Here is a 20,871-nt window from a genome sequence, read left to right on the forward strand (position 1 = left end):
TTTGCATTATAAAAGAGTCAAAGTTATTTAATGGACAAATATGGGTTGAGAGGTGCTAGGTCTAAGGCACTACTAATCTGTGTCAAATACGAAATCAGCTGCCTAATACTAGATGCCAAGTCTCCTGGCATAAAGCTGTGTCAGTATGGAAAGATACTTTTCCCTGTTTTTCAATATCATCCCTGTGATTGCCAATATATATATGAACTTTAGAAACATTATGTGCAGGAACAAAATGAGGAAGGACAGTCTGATTTACTCCCTGTAGTAAGCTAGCAGATGTATGGAATGAATTTTTATGAAATATAACAAGAAAATATATGACATAATTTTTACAAAGCCATGTGTCTTGTAAACATGCTGTCACTCCTAATCTACACTGCCCCACCTTTTGCAGCACTTTTGTCAATCGCTTATATCTGGTTTAGTCCAAACGCGAAGCTATAAAGACTAGCCAAAGCAAAAAAAACCCCTGTGAATTGGGCACACTAACTGTTACTTAAGCAGACCTTTACTGCATTTGCTTTTCAGTTCGTATGACTGTACAACTTCATGTTGTAAATCCATAAACAACATTTTCTTTCAGTTCACTGTGGTACCTGAGAACTCCTCAGTGTGAGTCATGCCAGGAGTCAGCTTGTCCATAGGCATACTGTTGAGGATTCTACCACTTAAATCTATGACTCACTATTAGCAGTTATCTCAGCATGTTTACAGTATATTAATTTAGACATTCTGATTTAGACTAGAAGAGGGAAATGATACCTCCATCCATTCACCAGTCCTTTATTGTGATAAATTATAGACAGTTACCAAAATATTCCTTAAAGACTGATGAAATAAATGAAATAAAATTAAAATAACAAAATGTAAATCATCTGAATTCTTCTGAAGTCATACAGAACTCACAGGAAACTATACAGCTATTTCATTTCCAGCCTGCAAAATTGAATAGCGGGGCTGGCAGAATAAAAAAGGATTATTCTGAAAAACATACCATATCAAAGGTAGCTTCATTTGGAATGAGTGAATTTCTGCAAGACAGTAAAGTCTTCTTTCACTTGTTACCTTTTGGTAGCTTTTCCAAAAACAGGAGAGCATTTTAAAGGTATGCTGTAGAAAGGCAAAAAGAAAATGCAATAAAAGAAGTGAAATACGAGCAGGCTTTTTTTACGTGTATTTTTTTTCCTTCACCCAGCGGTAAAGAAAGATAACATAAAATGGAGGAGAAGTATTAAGTCCTTTCCTGCCAAAATAATTCAATACAGCGTAAGCACTAAAATGAGAATTTTTTTCATTTGCAACCAAAGACCCCCGCCGAAAAGGTAACCCTACCCCAAAACTTTCAAAAGCCCAAGGAGATCAAAGACAGAGAGGCCGCTGGGAGGGTGTAGGACTCTCTGCTGGCTGGAGTGGCACCTGGGTTGCAGGGTGATCCCACTCTCTGCTCCTTCCTATGTCTGCATCCTCCTTCACTTGCAGATGCGCTATCACCTCGATCAGTGCTTGCTGGCCAAATGGCATGGGGAGGGGATCCTGGAGTTGAGGCGATGGTTGGCATCAGGTTGGCAAGCACCATGGAGGCAGCGAGCAGCTGAGCATATCTGCACTTCATTTTGTCTCTGCCGCTCACAGAGTAGTCACTGACTAAGCTCCCTTATTCACTCTTACTTATAAACGTGACCTTCTCAGGGTTCAGCTCATAATTGCTTGCATTGAATTTCCATAAAGCTGGGCAATGATCAAGACCATTTTTCATGTAGCTCCAGGGGGAGTGTCTAAAATTGACACTGAAGCTAAGTACACTAGATTAAAAGAAACAGCTGTACGTAATAAGTCCCGAGTCACATTGTCGTAACATCAGAAGAACATTCTGAAAACAAGAAATACTTCCTGAACTCTGTAGAGGTTTGTGGCTCAATATTTATCATCACTAGGTGGAATTTTCATGCATAATGACAGGAACCAGCCAAACTTCAGCGTATTTCACCCAATCACATATAGAATTTGGATTCTATTAAACATAACACGGCATAACATAATGTCTGTTCTGGATGAAGCCTGAGCAGTTGCTGATATTTTCTGCTATTGCTTTTGTGATCCTTACGGCTCCTGCTTGCCCTGATGTCTGGATCTGTATCAGGCAGCAAACTCCTTTTTCATTACGAGGTTGATCTGGCCTTCTGCGATACAAATTCTGGATACGTGGTCCTGAGGTTGGTGTGATAAGGTTTAACCTTTAAACACTGAGCACCACCTAATGCTAGATGGTTATCTAGCATTAACCTGATATATACCAAACCTTCTTAACCCTTGACCTTGTATCTCAGAGGAGACAGTACTGAGCAAAGGCCAGATCAATCCATAACAAAATTCAGGGCTAGGAGGTGGATAGCAACTTTCAGTCAGAACCCTCTTTGCTTGGATATCTTTCAGATGGACACTCTTGGGTACTGATGTATTGATGTGCACACTAAGCATCTAACAGCTCCTGTTCAGCTACAGGCTTGAAATCATTTTCTTATGTTTAACATAACCTCAAACCCCAGCAAAACTTGTGTAAAAGAGGTATCTGTGCTGATTGCAGCTTGCGTGTAAGGGTACAAAATCACACCTCCTGTAATAGCAAGCCGGCTGGCTGGACGTAAGCCTCTGTACTACTTACAGTAACGCCACAAAGCTGAAGACATCTGCCTTTGCATTTAGTTGTTAATGTGTTGCTGCTGTCTGAGCTGCTAAATTATTGTCATCTTTGACTCTGTCATGAAGATGCCACTGTAGCTGCACATTCTCCTTATTTGCAGTTTCATCCCATTAAGATAAATGTCAATGTATTTTGATTTTATTTTTTGCCTGATTTCCTAGCTGGTGGGACAGGGAATATTAAAAACAGCAATTGTGGAGATGTGGAAACTGGATGCTTGTAATCTGACGGTGGCTGTTGTGGTGCCTCTTTCTAGGAAACAGTATACCGAAAGTGTGTCTTTTTAGATAAAGCCATTCCTTTTCTGAGAAATTGAGTTGAGAATACATTGCGTTAGGAATTCATGTGGCATTCAGGACAGTTCAGGGTCCCTTTACAGGCCATCAGAAAAATGTCCCAGATGACGAACTGGATAGTTGGTCTTCTAATGACAGATTAGGAAACTATTTCATTTCCTTCTTGCATATACTACACAATCTATTGATTGTAGTTGAGTCATTTCTTATGTATGTCTCAGAAAGGTGAAGCAAGATTAGGACTTTCTGGGTTTCAGTTTATCCTGAATGCTGGCAGCCAGAGTCTGAGCACTTGCATTAACTCAGACATGAACATCCCACACAACTACGCATCATCCTGTGTCCTCCCTGCCCTGAACTTGTCCATCTGGACTCAGAAGAGGTGGAGGTCACCTGTTACTGATTCTGCTAATAATTCTCATCAGCTGTTACAGTGCCAGAAGAGCATTTCTCTCCCTCAGGAGTGACTTGCAGAAAGATTTGGAACGTTATTTAGTGGGTGGGAGTATTTTAGCCTAAACTCTATGTAGCCCCAATTCAAGCCTGCCCAGATCCTGCAGAAAACTCAATCAGATTTGAATATTTTCAGATTAACTCAGAGGTTTCCAATATGGGTGATAGAAACAGAGACCTTGGTCAGAGTTAGGTTAATTCAGCTAAGTGTAGCCATCAGTAGGATCTGTCAGCAAGTGACAAGGTGACCCTTATTGGTTCTCAGGAGGGTGAAAGACTGATGATCGGAAGCCTTTGTTCCTTTCCTTGTTAGACATCTGAGAGGGCCAGAGTTTGCCCTAAAAGCACTATCATGCAGCATTGTGTCCTCTCAACTGTCCTGTTGAACATGCATATGAGTCTTGCTCCATTAATAAGTGATAGATATGTATCAGTATGTCAACAATTCCTGGCTCCGCATGTTCATCTTCTCTGACCCATGCCGCAGCCAAAATGAATGACATGGTGCCTGCAGAGATTTAGCATCTGCCCTGCAGCAGCTGGCTGAGTCCCCCTCTAGATAAAGCATGAGTAACATTACAGGGTTGGTGGGACAACTGTCAGTAGTTCCAGGGTGTTGCTGGTCCAGAGACACCAGCCATTTGCGTTTAGTGTCTGGTTCTCTTATACTTATGAGGACCTTTGCAGCTGCGGCTGGTGAAGGGGGTGCAAGCCCTCCTTGCAGTCACTTTGGATGGGTCTACATGGCATACAGGGAGATTGCTTTGTCTGCGCTTTGAAAAAAACAAACATGGACTCATGGAGCCAAGATGTTGCACCAGATAACAGTGCCAGTCCAGACCCTCCAGGCATCTGCCAGCCAGTAACCCTGAACATGGTTGTGTCTTGCCTCAACACACAGCATAGGTGTTGCTTAACTCACCAAAAGTCTTAGTCACTTTGGGAACAGGCTGCTTTCACACTCACGACAAAAACCTGTCGTCTAATTCTCTGTGAAATTGAAGCTGACACAGCAGATAGCTGCCTCTGACTCAAGTCTTAGTACATTGAACTAATGCTTTGATGCTTAGGTTTGGTTGATGATAAGGAACTGTGTGAAGGTTAAAGTTTTGCTTTTATTGTGTAGTCCCTGCACTCATTTCAGAGCTGTTACTGGAGGCGCAGTTTCTCTTTGGCCGTGATGACACCGTAGTCTTAACTAAAGACATCCAAGTAAGCAGTGAGTAGTTGAGAAGCTACCTGCATGGATATAATTTTTAAAACTGTTTGAATGTGCCCAAGCTGAGATTTGCTGTCCTGCTAAACATGATATGAATTTTAACATTCCTCTTAGCACATGGGAGAGCAGAGGTCAAAAAGTAGTATATTAAATGCTTTTATGTAGGAAACTCCGTCAATTATTTGTGGTTCCAAATTAATTTATTTAACATTAAAGGAACTACGTATAAAAAAGTCATGGAACCAGCAATGGAACTGTATAACAGAAAATAAAAGGATTTGCACATGAAATACACACTGATGGATCAACTGTCTGTCACTGGATGATAGAGAAAGCCTAACATCACGCAGTAGCTATTTATATAATGTAATAAGGTCTAGGGAAAAAGAGTGCAAAATGTTAAACATTTAAAAATTACATCTGTCTGAAAAGACACGCTGAAAAAAACATGCCCCCAAATAAAGAATTCAGAAGTTTGGATAGGTTTCATAATGCTGACATTGTCTCATGACTCCTAACTAAAACCAATGGTACAGTATGCTGAGATAATCAAATGCTGGCATGTGTGGAAGAACTGAATGCAAAGCAGGCTTCTGATCTGTAGGAATTTTTGAGATTTCAAAGCTCACTCAGAACAAAGAGGAAAAAAAAGAAATTCTGTAGGGTGTCATAATAATAGAAAAGATGCTTTTAATCAAAACATGATTTTTTTTCTGATAACTGATTTTTATTTTATAAACTTTTTTTATGATATATTAATGAAAATTGCTGAAGAAAAAAGGAATTTTATGGCAGAAAAGAAGACTTTTGCTTTAAACAACCAAAAAGAGGTATTTTGACAATTTGGAATGTAAATTCTCCTGAGACTTACTAAAACCAATCATTTTCTGTGAATAGCTTCAGTTTTGACATATGGAACTTCGTAATGAAAAGTGCTTTTTACTGGAAATGCTTTAATTAGTTTTACTTTTCTTTCCTTTCATGGCAGTCTCTGGCTTATGACATTCTAACATAATAAGAATTCTCTTTAGATTCCTAAAGCACTATCTGAATCATTTTCTATATGTTAACTTGGTTTATGATAGATTACAATCAAATTTGCTAATTATATTTTTCCAGCATCATCAGTCTCTGTGTGTTTGGTCAAGAATGCAATTTGACATAATCCATTATGGGCTGTACCTCAGCACTAATGTTAATTGCCAATGGATATTTTTGACATTATCTGAACCAAGACATTTATTATAACTGATCAAAGGAGTTTTTTAGCCTACCTGGAACTCCATGACATACTGAGAAATGCAGATGTATTTACCATAAATTCAGCCTCCATTAATGCAAAATTATTGCAATTTCAAGGAGATAAATATAAGATTGCTGAAAAGCTTTCAGAGAAAAACACAAATCACAAGAAAAAAATTGAAGACAGATTTTTTGATGGTGCCAGAATCCCATCATTGAGATTTTCAGAGGATTGCAAGTAAGTCCTATGTAGGGATTAACAGACTTTTAGAAGTACCAATTTCTCCAGTTGAGAACATTGAGAACCTCTAAAATAATGACACATCTTGTTCAGTGTTGTGCTCAAATAGATAGAAGAAGTGAATGCCTTTGTCACATGGACAATTTATAACATGAGCAGTGAAACATGTCATTAGTATTTATAAAATACGCATAAGCACAAGCATAGAAAAACTTCTAAATAATCCAGGTTAAAATTGTTCCACTTTTCAATGTTAATACGGTAGTTTTTCCATCCAGAGTTGTATCACACATAAAAATTAATTAGTAATGTCAGCTAAATGCTAAAGCATGTTACTGCTGATGCCTACAACCGTTAGTCAGAAAAATGCAAATCTTATTGTGGAAGAGTTCTTAATATGAAAAGGCTGAAGTCATCTGGCAAAACAGCTTCATTTGGGGTGTTAATTTTCTCACATCTTGGAAATCTGTTTCATTTTCACAAAAGGATGCCCAGAAAATGGCCCAACACATTTTCCTCACACTTTCAGACTACAGAGACTTGATCTTGAGGAAACTGAGTGCTTCTTGCTCCAGTGATGTGAATATTCACTTCTCGGTTCAATCCTGGTATCAGTGACATGGAAACAACACCCTTGGTCTCAGTTGCAACTCTCCCTGCTTTGGGCCACAATTACACGGTGTTGTCAGCCACTTCATGCCTATACCTATTGACATTAGTTACAAATACTTCTTCCTTCACTGTACTATGTGTAACTACCCTAGGGTTTCTATGGAACTAGAGGTGTAGAGTTGCTCCCCTCCTACTCCACCTGCTAGCTACAGTATTCCTTTGTAATAGGAGAGGGCATTGGAAATGTTGTCAAGGAAGCACAGCTGATGAACTTCAGGTTATTATTATTATGTGTTATTCTATAAAGCTCTCAGGCCTGTAGATGTTGGACATACATAGAAATCCAAGAAAATGAGATCCCTGCTACAAACAGTTCAGAGTCCTAAACTGCTGTCTCACCAGTGCAAACATGTAGGAGAAATACCAACAACTGTAACATTTAAAGTTATACCAATAACCACCTTGGTGGTGATCTTCATGGATGAGTGTGAGGCAAAACATGTTACAGGAGGGAGAAGGTCATGAGGAATGTGATTTATGCATTTAATTACCTTAGGAACAAGTTCATGAAGGTCTTTCCAATGATGGTTTTTTATTCCTGATGTCCAGTGCAGACATGTTCATACTTTGTAGGCAATTACTAGAGAGATAAACTCTGGTAGGAAGTGGCAGAAGCACCTTCTGCAAGGGAACAGTGGCTTTTTGTGAGAGGAAAAGCATTAGAGGACATGTCAAGTGCAGAAGTCTGCTGAGCAAAGTAAAAAGCATGAGTTGGTATTTCCCCTGGGATTCTGCACAGAACAGTCAGGACTTACCAGGCTATCCAAAACATTGCACTTCTGTTTGCTTTTCCACCTAAAGCAGAGAGTTTCCATTGCGTTTGTCTGGATTTTGAGAATCAGGCGATATGAATCACAATTCTGGGAAAGGCTAAAGGAATGTCATTGCACGATGCTAGTCAAGGAATATAAAAACTACTGCAGACACGGACACAGTCTGAAAACACAGCAGAAGCCTCTGAAAATGGAGTCATTTTTCTGCCAGAACAATTATGGTGTAATCAAAGTTTCATTATAAATGAAACTGCAATTCCCACATTGCACATATGAAACAATTAGTGACTTTAATTTGCTTTGCTATAAATGGAGGTTTGCTATAGCTGAGTTTACTGTGAAAATAGAGTCAGGTAATTCAGTCATAACATTACCTGAATGTTTTCAAATTGCCTGTACACAAATATTTTCTGATACAAGCCTCTTTTGTCTTTAAATCACCAAAAGCATAGACTTCTGGAGAGGCAATTTATCCCCCTTCCTTGCTGAGACTATGTCAGATGTTCATGTGGACCCCATTGCTGCCCAGCCCGGGTCTTCAAAGCAGACAAAGACTGGTTGGCAGACCTGGAGATATAATGCAAAAATCAGCAAGCATTGCCACTAAGTTTGTCCTTTTGCAGGGCTAGATGATGATTTGAATTATCAGAGTGTGCGTGTCAGTGTTACACTGTGCCTTGGAGAAATACCACTTGCAAACACTCCTACACAGACAGCTCATACCTTGGGTCTGACTGCAATGAGAATCAGCGAAGCTATGAGTTTGGGAGAGAAGTGATGGAGGCTGGGTGGATCTTGGCTCTGTCTCCCCTACACGGCAGCCACTGTAACTGAACCTCATGTGGGTTGTTGCAGTTTTTAGATGTTACAAGCCCATATTAAGCTATTTCTCCATGTCCCCTTCCCCAACCAACTGAAGGAGCGAATGAGTAATTGTGACTCATCTGATACTTCTGAGGGATCAGGTTTCTTGGGAATATTTCTAACTTAGTGTTGGTCCCATCAGAGTCTTTTTCTCATCTCTATGCCAGAGTCATAAGCAAGTCCATTTTAGATGGACTACATGCCATTGACTTTGTACCTTTGGGGTATTTGTCTTGTTTCTACATGGCAAGACAGAGTGAAACAAAGGAATTTCAGGTCCCAAATTAAATGCAGTTATTTACTTGACTGGAGTAGCTGGAAAACTTCCATTCTAGTTAATTGCTTTTTTAAATAAACTGGAGAAAGTTTGCTACAGTACAGGGAGCGTGGAGGCACTGACCTAGAATACACCATGAAGAGGAATCAAGAGGGAGATGTCAAGAGGTACTGCCCCAAGGGCTGGCTGCTAGGGAGAAGGGGCAGCAGGAGCTGAGCGTGGCAGTCACTGCTTTTCATTAGGGCAATCCAGTACAGTTCGTGCCTCATGGCTCTTTGGTATGAGCGATAAAGGCGACCAAGCCGGAACAACACCCTGGGAAGTGAGCAGATGATAATACTAGCTGATCTGCAGACAAAAAAAATCTCCCCAAAAGTGAAGGACAATGGGAGCTCACACCAAACTGCTGTGACAATCAGTAGAATTTTTTTGGCCTAGAGGGATGGTTGCTATAATTCGTTTCTCCACCTGCTAGTCAGAGTGAGCAGATTTCCACAGCATGAGAACTCAAGCGTGCATGCTGAGCCTGCTGAGGAAAATGAACAGCATCTCCACATAGGACCTGTGTATACCTGTCCATAAAGCTGCCCTTGACAGCACTGGCAAAGGTCCTAGAGAATTGTATGTCCTAGCTGTGTTTTTATTTTTTTTTTTTAACAAAATGCACACATTTAAATAAAAGTGCAGTAAAAAGCTTAGACTACCAAACCCATGCAAAATGACAGTGTCCTCCACAGAGCATGCTATTGTCAATGTCATCTAAAACCAGTAATGATTCCATGCTCGAGGTACCAGTGGTGGAAATGGGGACCAAGTCTTCTGTCGCAACTAGGTATTATTAATGATTTCAGTCCTGTCCTCTGAAATAAACAGCACAGGTGTGAACCCTCCCCCACCCCCAAAACACCATGGATCTGTTTGAATCTGTCCCAGCTTGGACCTTTATCAATGTCTGTCTGCTCAGGAGCTGTATGGTTCCTAAACCCCCATCCCTGCAAATGTTATGACATGGCCCTATCCTGGTGGGTAGCAGGGGAAGTAAGCGTGAGTGAAGTATAGTCGTGGCAAGACCTTTATTTCAATGTTAATTCTTTTTTATTTGTCATTTGCAAAGGTATTTTGTAGGGGTTTTACTTCCCTGCAGGCCTCCTTCTACCTGACAAGCTCTGCCTGTTGGCTGGGGTCGCACAGCCGGCAGCACCTTGGCAGCAGCTGGGAAAATCCCACTGCTGTGCGCCATGCCGCACCAGCGCTGTGCAGAGCCAGGCGCCTGCGCCGGCCCGTGCGCCGCGGGGGAACGGGGGAGAGCTGCAGAGAGAGCGGGCACAGAGAGCTCATTCAGCCCCGGCGCTGACTCTGAAGGCGCTGCGGGGGCTGAAGGGAGGTTTCGCTTTATGAATGGATTCAAGGAATGAAAAAAGAAGCCAGGGAAGATTTTGGACTCGATAAGGTTTCCATAAAATTCAGGGTTTTTGCCCTAATGTTTTTTGGCACCCTATCTCTAAAAACCTTACAGGTCTATCAAGATACAGTTAGGAAATCTAATTAAGTGCCTGCGGTAATAATGATGACCTTCGTCTAGCCTGGTTTTTTCTAGATTGGACTTTTCTGCGTAAAACAGACTCCTGGCACAAACAAAGCATCTCTGTCTATTCCAGTGAAATTTTGCTTGCTTTAGAACCAGATCTCCTCTTTCTCTCTCCTTTGTGAACGTCAGTTTTATTTTATTTCATCGTTTCATGTATCATTTTATTTTCATCCCTCCTGTAAGTAATACGTGAGGAAATAAGATACCTAAAATAATCAAAAAGCAAAAGTCAAGCATGCAAAAATTAAAACCAGCTACCCACTTAGGCTCTTTAACTAAACTGACTGATCTTGGTCATGGAAATTTTCACAGTTTGAATTCTGCTCAGGTCAGCAGCAAGCAAAGCTCATTATTTTCTGGTGATTGTTTTGTGGCCTATAGGATATAGATGGATGTTTTCTTCCTGTGGAATAGGTTTTATATCTCCAGCTCTCTGTAGGTTAGGAATGGGAGCTACATGCAGCTGCACAGAAGGAGATTTCAGCTCACCTATGAAATATGGAACAATTGCTTCCAGGCCTGGAAGGATTTCAGACTATCAGACCTTTAAATTGCTTCTGATATTGTGTATGAATAAAAACTGTGTATGAATAAAAGCCATTTTAAGAAGTTTGAACTGCTGGAGAGCAGCTAGGTCTCCTTTTCTAGTCAGCCAGCACAGGCTGCAAAAGGCCAGCATAGTCAATTGGGCCAGGCGAAGGAAGGGCTGGCGTGCTCTGGTGGAGGCCAGCCCAGTGCCCCTGGCTGTGCTGTATTTTTGGGCAGCACTCTTCAGAAGGATCTTCTTTCTTCACCTCTCACAGCTGAGGAATTCCCCCTACCCTCTTCTTTCCGCCTTCCTACAATAACGTGGGTGTTATGTTACTGCAGGAAAGTACCATAACTTTCCTAGGGTCCCATCATGTTTAAGTTTTCCCCTAAATAAAACCAAGTTTGACAGTCACAAGTCTTTGTCAGCACTGTGAAGAACCCCTCAAAATACCTCTCAAAGCAGAGGGCTGAAATACCAAGAGTGGACACAGTACTAGTTTTGAGCAAGCTTCCAAAGTGCTAATCATGCTTTTCTTTCTTCACAACAGCTTTATTTATGTTAGTCTTTTATTGCTAGGCATTATATCACCAGCTTTAATTCCCGGTATGTGAACACGGTGATTGTATGTTGGAGCTGTTACTGTGTCACTCCCCCATTCCTCACAGGGACTGGGAGGCCAAGGAGCAAGCACAGGTGAAGAACTGCAGGAAAACCTGGCCAACAAGCAGCACCATGCAGTCCGTATTGTTGTGAGTTGCATATGGGCAGGAGCAGGGGTGGCAACGGAGCACAGTGGCAAACACATAGGAGCTGGGGGACAAGTGCTGCTTGTAGTGATACAAGATGCAGAAGACATGAGAGCTGGCGTAAGAGGGGTGTCCACACAATGGGGTTACAAGGTAGGAGCTGGCAAGGCTGGTAGCTAGAGGATCAACCAAGGAAGTGTCAAGAACTGCCCTAAGGCAGAGCTGAGATGAAAGCTCTATGAAGATTCAACTAGTCTCATTTCTGGAGATAGAATAAGGACTGGAAGGCTCAAATGCCCATTCTTCTCTCTTCAGTTTTCATTCTTACTCTCAGAGCTGTTCTTGTTGTACTCTGTGAAATGAGTTGTGTCCTTCATTGTTGGATACGAGGGTAAAATATCAGAGCTGTAGTTGCTGGAAGCTATCCACCTTTCCCTGCCCACAAAGGAGGGGAGGGGAGGAGCACTCACTGACTGAGCAGCCACATAAGAACCTGTAACTGGCAAGATACTAGAAATTATCTGCAACATATGGTTTTGGCCCATGCCAGAGATGTAGGCAACTTTGAAACCACAGCAAAGGGAACCACACAAAGGGCTATGGTACTAAATCCTGAGATTTCATATTGAACATTCTTCTTAGGCAAGGGGAGAAGAAGATTTAGGCTGTTAAGGCTGTAGCTCATCAAACTCATGAGTATAATTTACTTGTTCCCTGATATACTCTAGACTGATTTACTACCCGTTGCCTGTTACATTGCACTCGTAAGTGGTTAAAGGCAAGACCAATTATTGGGATGCTGCGTTTGTAAAAGGCACGACAGAATGAGAGTTCTGGTCCATGCTTAGTCCCCTCTACATACTATGTTAATCTAAGTTTATACTACTCCTTCAAGAAGATCTGCAATGAAAAAACCTCCATGCTCTCCTATGGGGCTGCCTCACAGGGATTCAAATACTACTGTGTGTTTTGTAGCTCTCTGAAATTTTGCAGCTAGAATATCTGTGCATTTCTTTCCTGACTGCTGTAATAAAAAACTTATTTTATCATTGGGTGAGTATATGACAGTTTAATGGAAACAGCTAAAGGCCGTTAAAGCATGAAGTACCTGTAGGACTTGTTTAAAGTGCTTGGTACATCTGGCAGGCCACCAAGTTGATGAAAGCCCTTGGTGTTTCATGACAGTCACAATAAAGCACCGCTGAGAGGGTTGGCTTGGCTCAAGTTCTTATTTTCCTACTCAATTTTTATGCCTTTTGATTGCAGTTAAATGCAATGAACATGGAGTTTTACGCTTATTTCAGGTTTAATTATGAAGCCATGCTTTTGGCACCATAATAAAGCGGAACACTTTTTCTTAGGAAAATCTCTCTGGCTTTAAATCTTTGTCTACTGGTGTAAAAACAGATATGTGGTGTTCCCCTTTTTGCTCCTCTTTAAGACTTTTGATCTCCTGTGCTAGATATAAGCTCTGCAGCCGTTGAGTCACACTTCTGATATCTGTGGTAAAAAAGTTTGCAAATAAAATCCTTTGAGGCAACAGAGCCAACAGGATTTCAGCTGAGAAGGATTCTTGTCAAAATATGGATATCCTGGAGAGGCCAGGAGGGCTCTACATGATGCAAGGATAGTGTCCTAGCTCATTGCTTTCGCAGTAACACAACTGCCTCAAAAAACAACTCCTACAGTACTTTAAAACTGTCAGGCTACTTTAAAAACAGTTGAAGTTTTTTCTCTCTGATAGAAATATGCTTAACTTAAGTGTATAGTTTGTCCAGCTGAAAAAAGGCCAACACCCAAATAAAATAAATGGCAAAAAATGTCCGGAGGCCAAGGCCCAGGCACCAGGACCCATGAGATATATTCACGGGGCAGACACCACCAACAGCAGCACGCAGGGTGCCAGGTTTAGAAGCCTGGAAGGAGAACGGCGTTTCAGCCAGCAGTCTGGAAATCTTACGGAGGAGGTAGAGGCAACACAAATGCTTTTGTGAAAGAGAAGATAGTGCTGAACCCTCAGGAAAAATATCTAAGGCTGAGAGACAGATCAAAGCTGTGGCTGAATAGATCAAAGATCTCAAAAATAAACGTACGTGCACAGCAAGCTGCCTAGTTTGCCTGAGTGAGAGCCATTTTGCAACAACAGTTTCCTTGCATATCAAATTAGCTGACAAATCACATGGTGCTCAGAATCGAGTACTGGGAGATGCCACCAGTAAAAACTGGACATTCACTATTATCTACTTCTCTATCTGTAAGCACCAGAATATAGGTCTGACAGCTCTAAAGTGCAGGAGAGGATTAATGAGAGATTTTTCCCAAATGGCTAGAGACTGAGGGATGGGCTGCAGGATGGAGGAGGGTTGTTCATTTCAGGGAGGCCTGGCTCAGGCATTTTGAGAACTCCAGTTTTTCTGAAAATCCCTTCAATGTGCCTCTAGCTGGGCACCCTGAATCGCTGGTCAGTTTTCGGTGGCTGGGCTGAATTGCTCTTTGGTGAAATCCATTAGCCTCGGACAGAGGAGCAGAGTGGAAATTTCCCTCTCTCCTTGCTCCAGTGACAATTAATTATAGAAAGTGGAACGATTCTGATGAGATACTAGCTCTTCAGCCCACTGCTTCAGACAGTCCTGTAAGAACACCCAAACTCAAAATTATGTCTTTTGTGCTGCTTGGACCTTGAACTTGTAGCTTCCTGAGGGAGTATTCTGATTTCTGCCCTGGGATGGGGCTGTATCTTCCCCCTGCAGTATTGACCAGAATTTTCATCCTGGGCCCAAGAAATACTTCTCTATCAAAGTGTTATTGTAATCACTGCAACTGCTGTAATTAAAGACAAAGGAGAAAGACAGGAAAAGGACGGGACAGGACAGGACAGGACAGGACAGGACAGGAAAGGACAGGAAAGGAAAAGAAAGGACAGGACAGGAAAAGAAAGGAAAGGAAAGGAAAGGAAAGGAAAGGAAAGGAAAGGAAAGGAAAGGAAAGGAAAGGAAAGGAAAGGAAAGGAAAGGAAAGGAAAGGAAAGGAAAGGAAAGGAAAGGAAAGGAAAAGAAAGGAAAGGGGAAAGGAGGTTTTGAATGAATGACATGACACTTGCTAAGAGAATTGTTTCCTTAAGAAATTCCAAGTCTAATATGAGTGCAGCCAAGTTAAATTGCTTGCAAACAGTTAATAAGGGCTAGAGGTACAAAGTGGGGAAATACATGTTACTGACTGGAAAAAAGGTGATAGCTTACAAGCACCTTGACATGGGGTCTCAGTGAGGTGCATGGGTCAAAAGACCAGTGGGATTCTTTGGGGAACAGCCATAGTGGTAGGTGTAAGTTCATAGTTTCACCTCTACATGCAATAAGGAGAAACCTGTGCTGGGGTAGGGTATACAAGGTAGGTGCTCTTATTTTTCAAGGATCTTCAAAAAAGGGGATGAAAGGAACAGGGAAGAGTGACAGAATTTCTTCAAGGACTAGTAAAAATGGCTTCCACTGAAAAATGTGAAACGCTCAGTCTATTTACCTAACCATAGAGATGCTTGAGAAGTAACTGATTTACAGTAGACCAGTATCCTCAAATGTACTTTGTACCACAGGGCTGACCACTCTCATAGAGAAAGGCTGGACAGGAAGCTATGGCTAGAACCAGAAGCCAGATCAATATTAGAAATAAGGTCCTTTCTTGAAACTGTGGTTTATTAACCTGGGACATAGGACGAGTGAAGTGATGAAGTGTCTATTTTATTTTCCAGACCTTGCTGGAAAATATAGCTTAATTAAAAGATATTTTACAGTTTAGTTAAATACATGTTATTGGATTCACTGGACTTGGTGAAATTTAACTCAATTAAATTTAATAAAAATGAGGTTAAACAATGTGTCCTTTCAAGATCACTTTCAGCCCTGTTTTTCTGTAATGAAATAGCCCTTCTGGTTTTAAAAGCTATATATCTATGTTTCTACGGAAATATCTGAACAAATTTGTCTGTGGCTGCTTGCTTTACATTTATCTGCATCACATGTGGTAAATATACTTTATTAGGAACTGCTGGTTTCCTTTAAGCTCATTGAACTTCACGACAAAGGTCCAGTGCTCCTGTCTGCATGTCCTGCCACATAACCCAGTGTTACATTGATCATCGGATGGGCTTTTTTCCAAAGTACCACTGTCTAAATCACTGCAAGGAGAGCAACATAAGAAAAACATTTTTTTAATTGACCTGTGTCTCTTTTCTTTTTACTTAAAGGTTGTCCATGTATAATACGAGAGCTATCCCTGTCACTCTCCCAAAGGAAACATATCGCCTTTCAGCACTCCTTTCCCTGAGCCTTCCTCCTATCCTTTGTATGGTTATTTGTGTTTGGCTGCTCTGCCTGTGCATCTCTCCCTCTCTCTCTCTCTCTCTGTGCTGTTGCCGAACTGCAGCTCCCACTGGAATTTGCACAATCAAAACCAGCTCTCATCTCAAACAGCAGTGAATCACACCACCTGAAGAAGAAGAATAGCAAATTGAGTACAGTAGCCTCGCTGCTTACACAGCGTGAGGTACCAGTAGCACCCACAGGATGGAAGGACCTGGGTTTATGTGAGACCCACTTAGCCTGAGATCTGCTGCCTGTGATCTGAAAGCTGTCACAGGGTTTTACAGGAGTGTGTGTATTTAGGGGATGTTTTTAAGAAGCTAATAGTGTGCTGTCTCTGAAAGCTGGAAAAGGCTGCTGCTTGCTGCTGCTGCTGCAGTAGCTGGTGCAGCAGGATGAATGTGTAAAGGACAGCTGCCTGAGCCGTGCCGGTGAGTCTCCCGTCCTGCTCTGTCTTCATTTACTGAAGGGATACAGAAGAAAACAGATGCACTAAGCAAGTGCCACACTGGATCTATCACTGTGTACCCTTCACTGTGGAAAATGGTCAACAAAGACATGAATGGATTTCCAGTCAAGAAGTGCTCAGCCTTTCAGTTTTTTAAAAAGAGGGTAAGGTTTTCCTTTAATTCTTTCTTTTCACTTTCTTTTTGTTGTTGTTACCGTATTTGTTAATGTGCTAGAGCAGACAGAAAGTCACTGAAGGAGGAAGGTGGTTTAATACCAGTCTCCTACTGTAACAAGCCCATGGCACGGGCAGTTCTATCAAACACCAAGGGTAATAGCACCGTAGGTGAAGGGGAGCTGGGGAGGGGGGACGAGGATGGGGGGACTGGAAGGCATTACATCAGCAGTCTTTGCTGTGGAATGTATATCTCAATCACAGCTGACCACAGGGCTTGACGCAATACAACCAGCAATTCAGACTGGGATAATACACTCCAAAGCAGAGTGCAGGGTTGTTGCAGCTTGTCTCTGACTCCCTCCTCCACATCCACCTAGGGGTATGACTCCCTCCACACCTTTCATTCACCTGCCTGAAGTGCGGCATTACCCACCTCCATTCATCATCTCATAGGGGGAAAAAAAGAGAACAAAGAGGCGTTTGTGAGCTCAGCAAAATATTTCACAGCTTGTAATTTGCCTGTAATCACAATTAATGCAGGAGAAAAGAATAAGACTGAGGTACACCTGGGTTTGGTTTTCTTTTACATTCTTTAACTTAAGCAGATATGTCAGGTTTCAGGAAAGATCTGCTATGTATTACATTTGACTGCTGATTTCCTTAAGTAAGTAAGTGTAACACTCTACCTCATCACTTCAGTTAAGTCCCTTCTGTTTCTTTGACTCTTTTATAGTGACAGTGTGGCACACTCTGTGTTTAACTTGAGCAACAAAGTCATTTCCATGTGGCTAAAAGGACAGATATTCTGAGTATGTCTGAGTAGACCCAGATGGGAGAAGCAAAGCATCAGAAAGAGATTGGTAGCAGGGACTCCCCTATGGAAAGGATTTCCTGAATGATTAAAACGACAACCCTCTCTTTAAACAGACTGGAGTAAGAGCAGATAAGCTGCTCCATTCACTCATTAGTTCATTCATTCATTCATCCCCATTCATTCTCTCTCTTCATTATGCCAAGAATATGGTCAGTCCATTTAACCCTTCAGGCAAAGACAATGAAGTCTACACCAGCTACTAATTTGAAAGCCAAGGTCAAACTCTTCTGGGCACCGAGATGCCAGATTTAAGGGCGGACCTGGAAAATACTAACAGCGTCACTTGGAGAAAAAAAGTGCAGTGTTTGCTGACATTTGTTGTTTCTAAGGTGGTTTGTGGAAGCCGCAGATAGATAGCCCAAACACCATGTAAACTCAGCCCATAAAAGTGGTTCTCATCCCAAGCTGCTTCTCATTTAAGTATATTGCTTTTGGCACATATATGTTTGATATTCAGCTCACCAGAAAGGTTTATCTGTTTTTCAAAATTGCTTGAAGGTTTTAATATAAATGTATTCTTAAAGAGGAAACAAAATAGCTTGCAGTTCCTGTATGAGGTTAATTATTGGCAATTGTCTTCTATCTCTGTTTAGAACTAAGGCAAGTTATCACTGGAAGCCTCTAAATCATTCTGTTCTAGAAGCAGGGAAAATTGGGTTTTTTTCAGAGCTATACTGATGATCAATGAATTTGTCATTGGAAAAGATTGTCAATTGTAGTCATATTTGAAGAAACTGGCATAGTGATACAGTCCTGGACAGTGGATCAGGACAAGTAGCCATTTTTAGTTTCTGAGGGTTTTCATTTTATCAGATTTTGCCTTTTTGCTATTGTGATGAAGATAGATGAAATCAGTAAAACCAATTTAGAGACACAAAGGAAGGAAATTCCCTCCCTATACATTTCTGTCAATAGATATATATGTTCATTGACGTTTCTCTTATCCCCATTATCTTCCTCCGAGAAAATCTTCTGCATTCAAACATTAACCACACCATTCCTATGTCAGTGCTTGAAACATGTACAGACAAGAAAAGCTACATGTTCATAATGTGTTGCTGGCTCCCAGCAATATCTCTTGCATTTGTTGGACTGGTGACATGCTGCATTTAACTGCTGGGAGGATGGGGAAAGATGGTTAAAGACAGTCAATTTGGTTCCCTACCAATGCTCTGGACACTCTGGCTGAACAACCACCTGTGTGTACAGAAGCATAGCTGCTAGATTTCTTGATTTGAGTCTAGAGTGTGATGTTGTTTGGCAGTTTGCATCACCACAGCACCAGCACACCGTAACGAGCACCAGCAACCTACTGGATGCATCCTACATTCGTAGTGAGAGGCAGGTCTTGTCTGCGGAGCCTAGCAGACCTGGCTACAGGGTGAGGTATTGCTATCCCCACTTTACTGACAGGTCACTGAAACCCAGAGAAGGAGATTTGTTGTCTGGGTACTGCTCCCAGATTCCCAACAGGGTCTATGATGAAAAAAGGGATGGGACTCCAATCTCTCCAGTTTAAAATCACTGTGTCTGTCTCCTCCAAAAGCTCACATTTTTAGCACAGGTGCTTTTCAAGTCTAATACTAAAAAATCCATATCAGCCTAGATTAGAACACCCCAAATTTCAGGAAACACTACTATTTTTTCAACTCAGTTGTTAGATTTTTCTGGAAGAAAGTACCAGATGTACCTTCATTGTTTCATTTTCCATTGAGCCTTATGTTTTCATTAAATGCAATCCTCTTTGTTGCTCTGGCCAAGAGTGCAGAAAGGACTGGTAGAGCTCTGTGGATTTAAGCTAGGCTGAAAGTGCATTCAAACATTGACTTGAATTTGAGGACCAGGTTTTTTTTAAGCCTGGCTTATTCTCTGATGACAAAGCACTGACCCTCTGGGATGCTGCCTGCTGTGTCAGATGATTCAGGGTATGGGCTAATCACGTCCGGAGGTCAGAGAACAGGAAGGAAAGGCTGAAACTAAAAGGCAGCACACTTAACTGAAATAAAAGGGAAAATAGAAACTATTGGTTTTGCAGAATACCCTGTAGCACTCACTGCTGGCAGGGTTGGAACAAACAGATAGGGACTCCATCCACTTAAAACCTGCGCAGTTTGGAAGAAAACCAAATTATTTACAATGCCTGTCTTTTTTCATTGCAAGAGGTGTAACAGGATCAGGATGATATTTTAATAATTAAATATTGGTTTTTAATTAATGATGACACAAATCTAAAAAGAGAAGGGGACAGAAGAAGATAGGACATATATGGGCACAAGGAGGGAATCTGAAGTTACTCCAATGAAGATAAATTATAAAAACCATTGTTCATATAATCTTAGGTCATGGTGTAAAAGGATCACCTTCTGACAACGCTGGGAGATTAAAAGACATTATCATCTCATAGCATATAATTACTTTCATTTTTGTTACCATCCCTTTCCCTGTCCACTGATGTTGCATATTGGATACCTATATAAATAGCCCATTGACTTGCTTTGGCTACAAATGGCTGGGAAATCTCTCTTTTTCATATACTAGCAGCATTTTGACTTTCCCAAAGTTCAGTTAAAAGGTTTTGTTAATTAGCAGAAGTCACATCCCTCTGTTGTGGGGGGCTCACAGGTCTCATCCTTCAGAGCTGTGCAGGATTACCCACAGAACTGGACCGTACCGATTTAAAAGATCGCTGAATGTGGTAAACCGGCAAATATGCTATTGCTGTTCAGCCAACAGGATAACCCAGGGCAGAGGGGCCTTTCATTGCCACCTACTGCCATCCCTGCCAGTTGGTTTTGGGAAGCGGGAGTTTGTAGTATTTGCACTGCCTTCTTCTGGTGCATTTGCCTCCCTTATAAAGACTTTTGGATAACATTTTGCAATATATGACCTGACTCATCTTGAAATAACATACCATGTCATATAACACAACACAACCAACATAGTTAAAGCAGGATGAATGATGAACTGCCTGTGCCACTTCTTAAACACTGGGTGATGATATAGTAACCTCAGTGAACATGGAAATTCATTATCCTCTTAGGTCTGGACCAAGACCAAACACAAAATTATTCAGAATGTGAAGAAGATAAATGACTGATAAATGGGAAAAGAAATAGCTGTCTCCCATAAAAGAAAAAAAAAGAAACAGGGCATGTCTTAGAGAGGAAGTTTATTGCAGGGATTAAGGATTTGCTAGTCTGAAACCTGATAAGGAAAAGAATATCCATAATCCTTTTCCACTGAGAAAATTTACATTAATTAGCAATTTAGGTCAAGCTAAAGTGAATGCGCAAGAAGGAAGAGAAAATCCCTATCTTTATTTATATGCAGTTTTTCCAAATATGCAGTTTGTGGAAACCATGACCTTCCCCTTTCTAGGTTGATATTTTATGGCACTACACACCAGCAGC

General features: G+C 41.3%; 1 protein-coding gene across 1 annotated transcript in view; it reads left to right on the top strand.

Moving 5' to 3' along the window:
- The first annotated feature begins 16,444 nt into the window (after positions 1 to 16,444).
- Positions 16,445 to 20,871, top strand: part of SGK1 (serum/glucocorticoid regulated kinase 1) — a 78,913-nt gene continuing 74,486 nt past the window's right edge. Inside the window, exon 1 of the mRNA XM_069787269.1 lies at positions 16,445 to 16,574. Coding sequence (XP_069643370.1) covers positions 16,506 to 16,574 — 69 coding nt within the window. The 5' untranslated portion in view covers positions 16,445 to 16,505. The remainder of the gene's footprint in view (positions 16,575 to 20,871) is intronic.

Source organism: Haliaeetus albicilla, chromosome 7, assembly GCF_947461875.1.
Source record: "Haliaeetus albicilla chromosome 7, bHalAlb1.1, whole genome shotgun sequence".
Classification (NCBI taxonomy): domain Eukaryota; kingdom Metazoa; phylum Chordata; class Aves; order Accipitriformes; family Accipitridae; genus Haliaeetus; species Haliaeetus albicilla.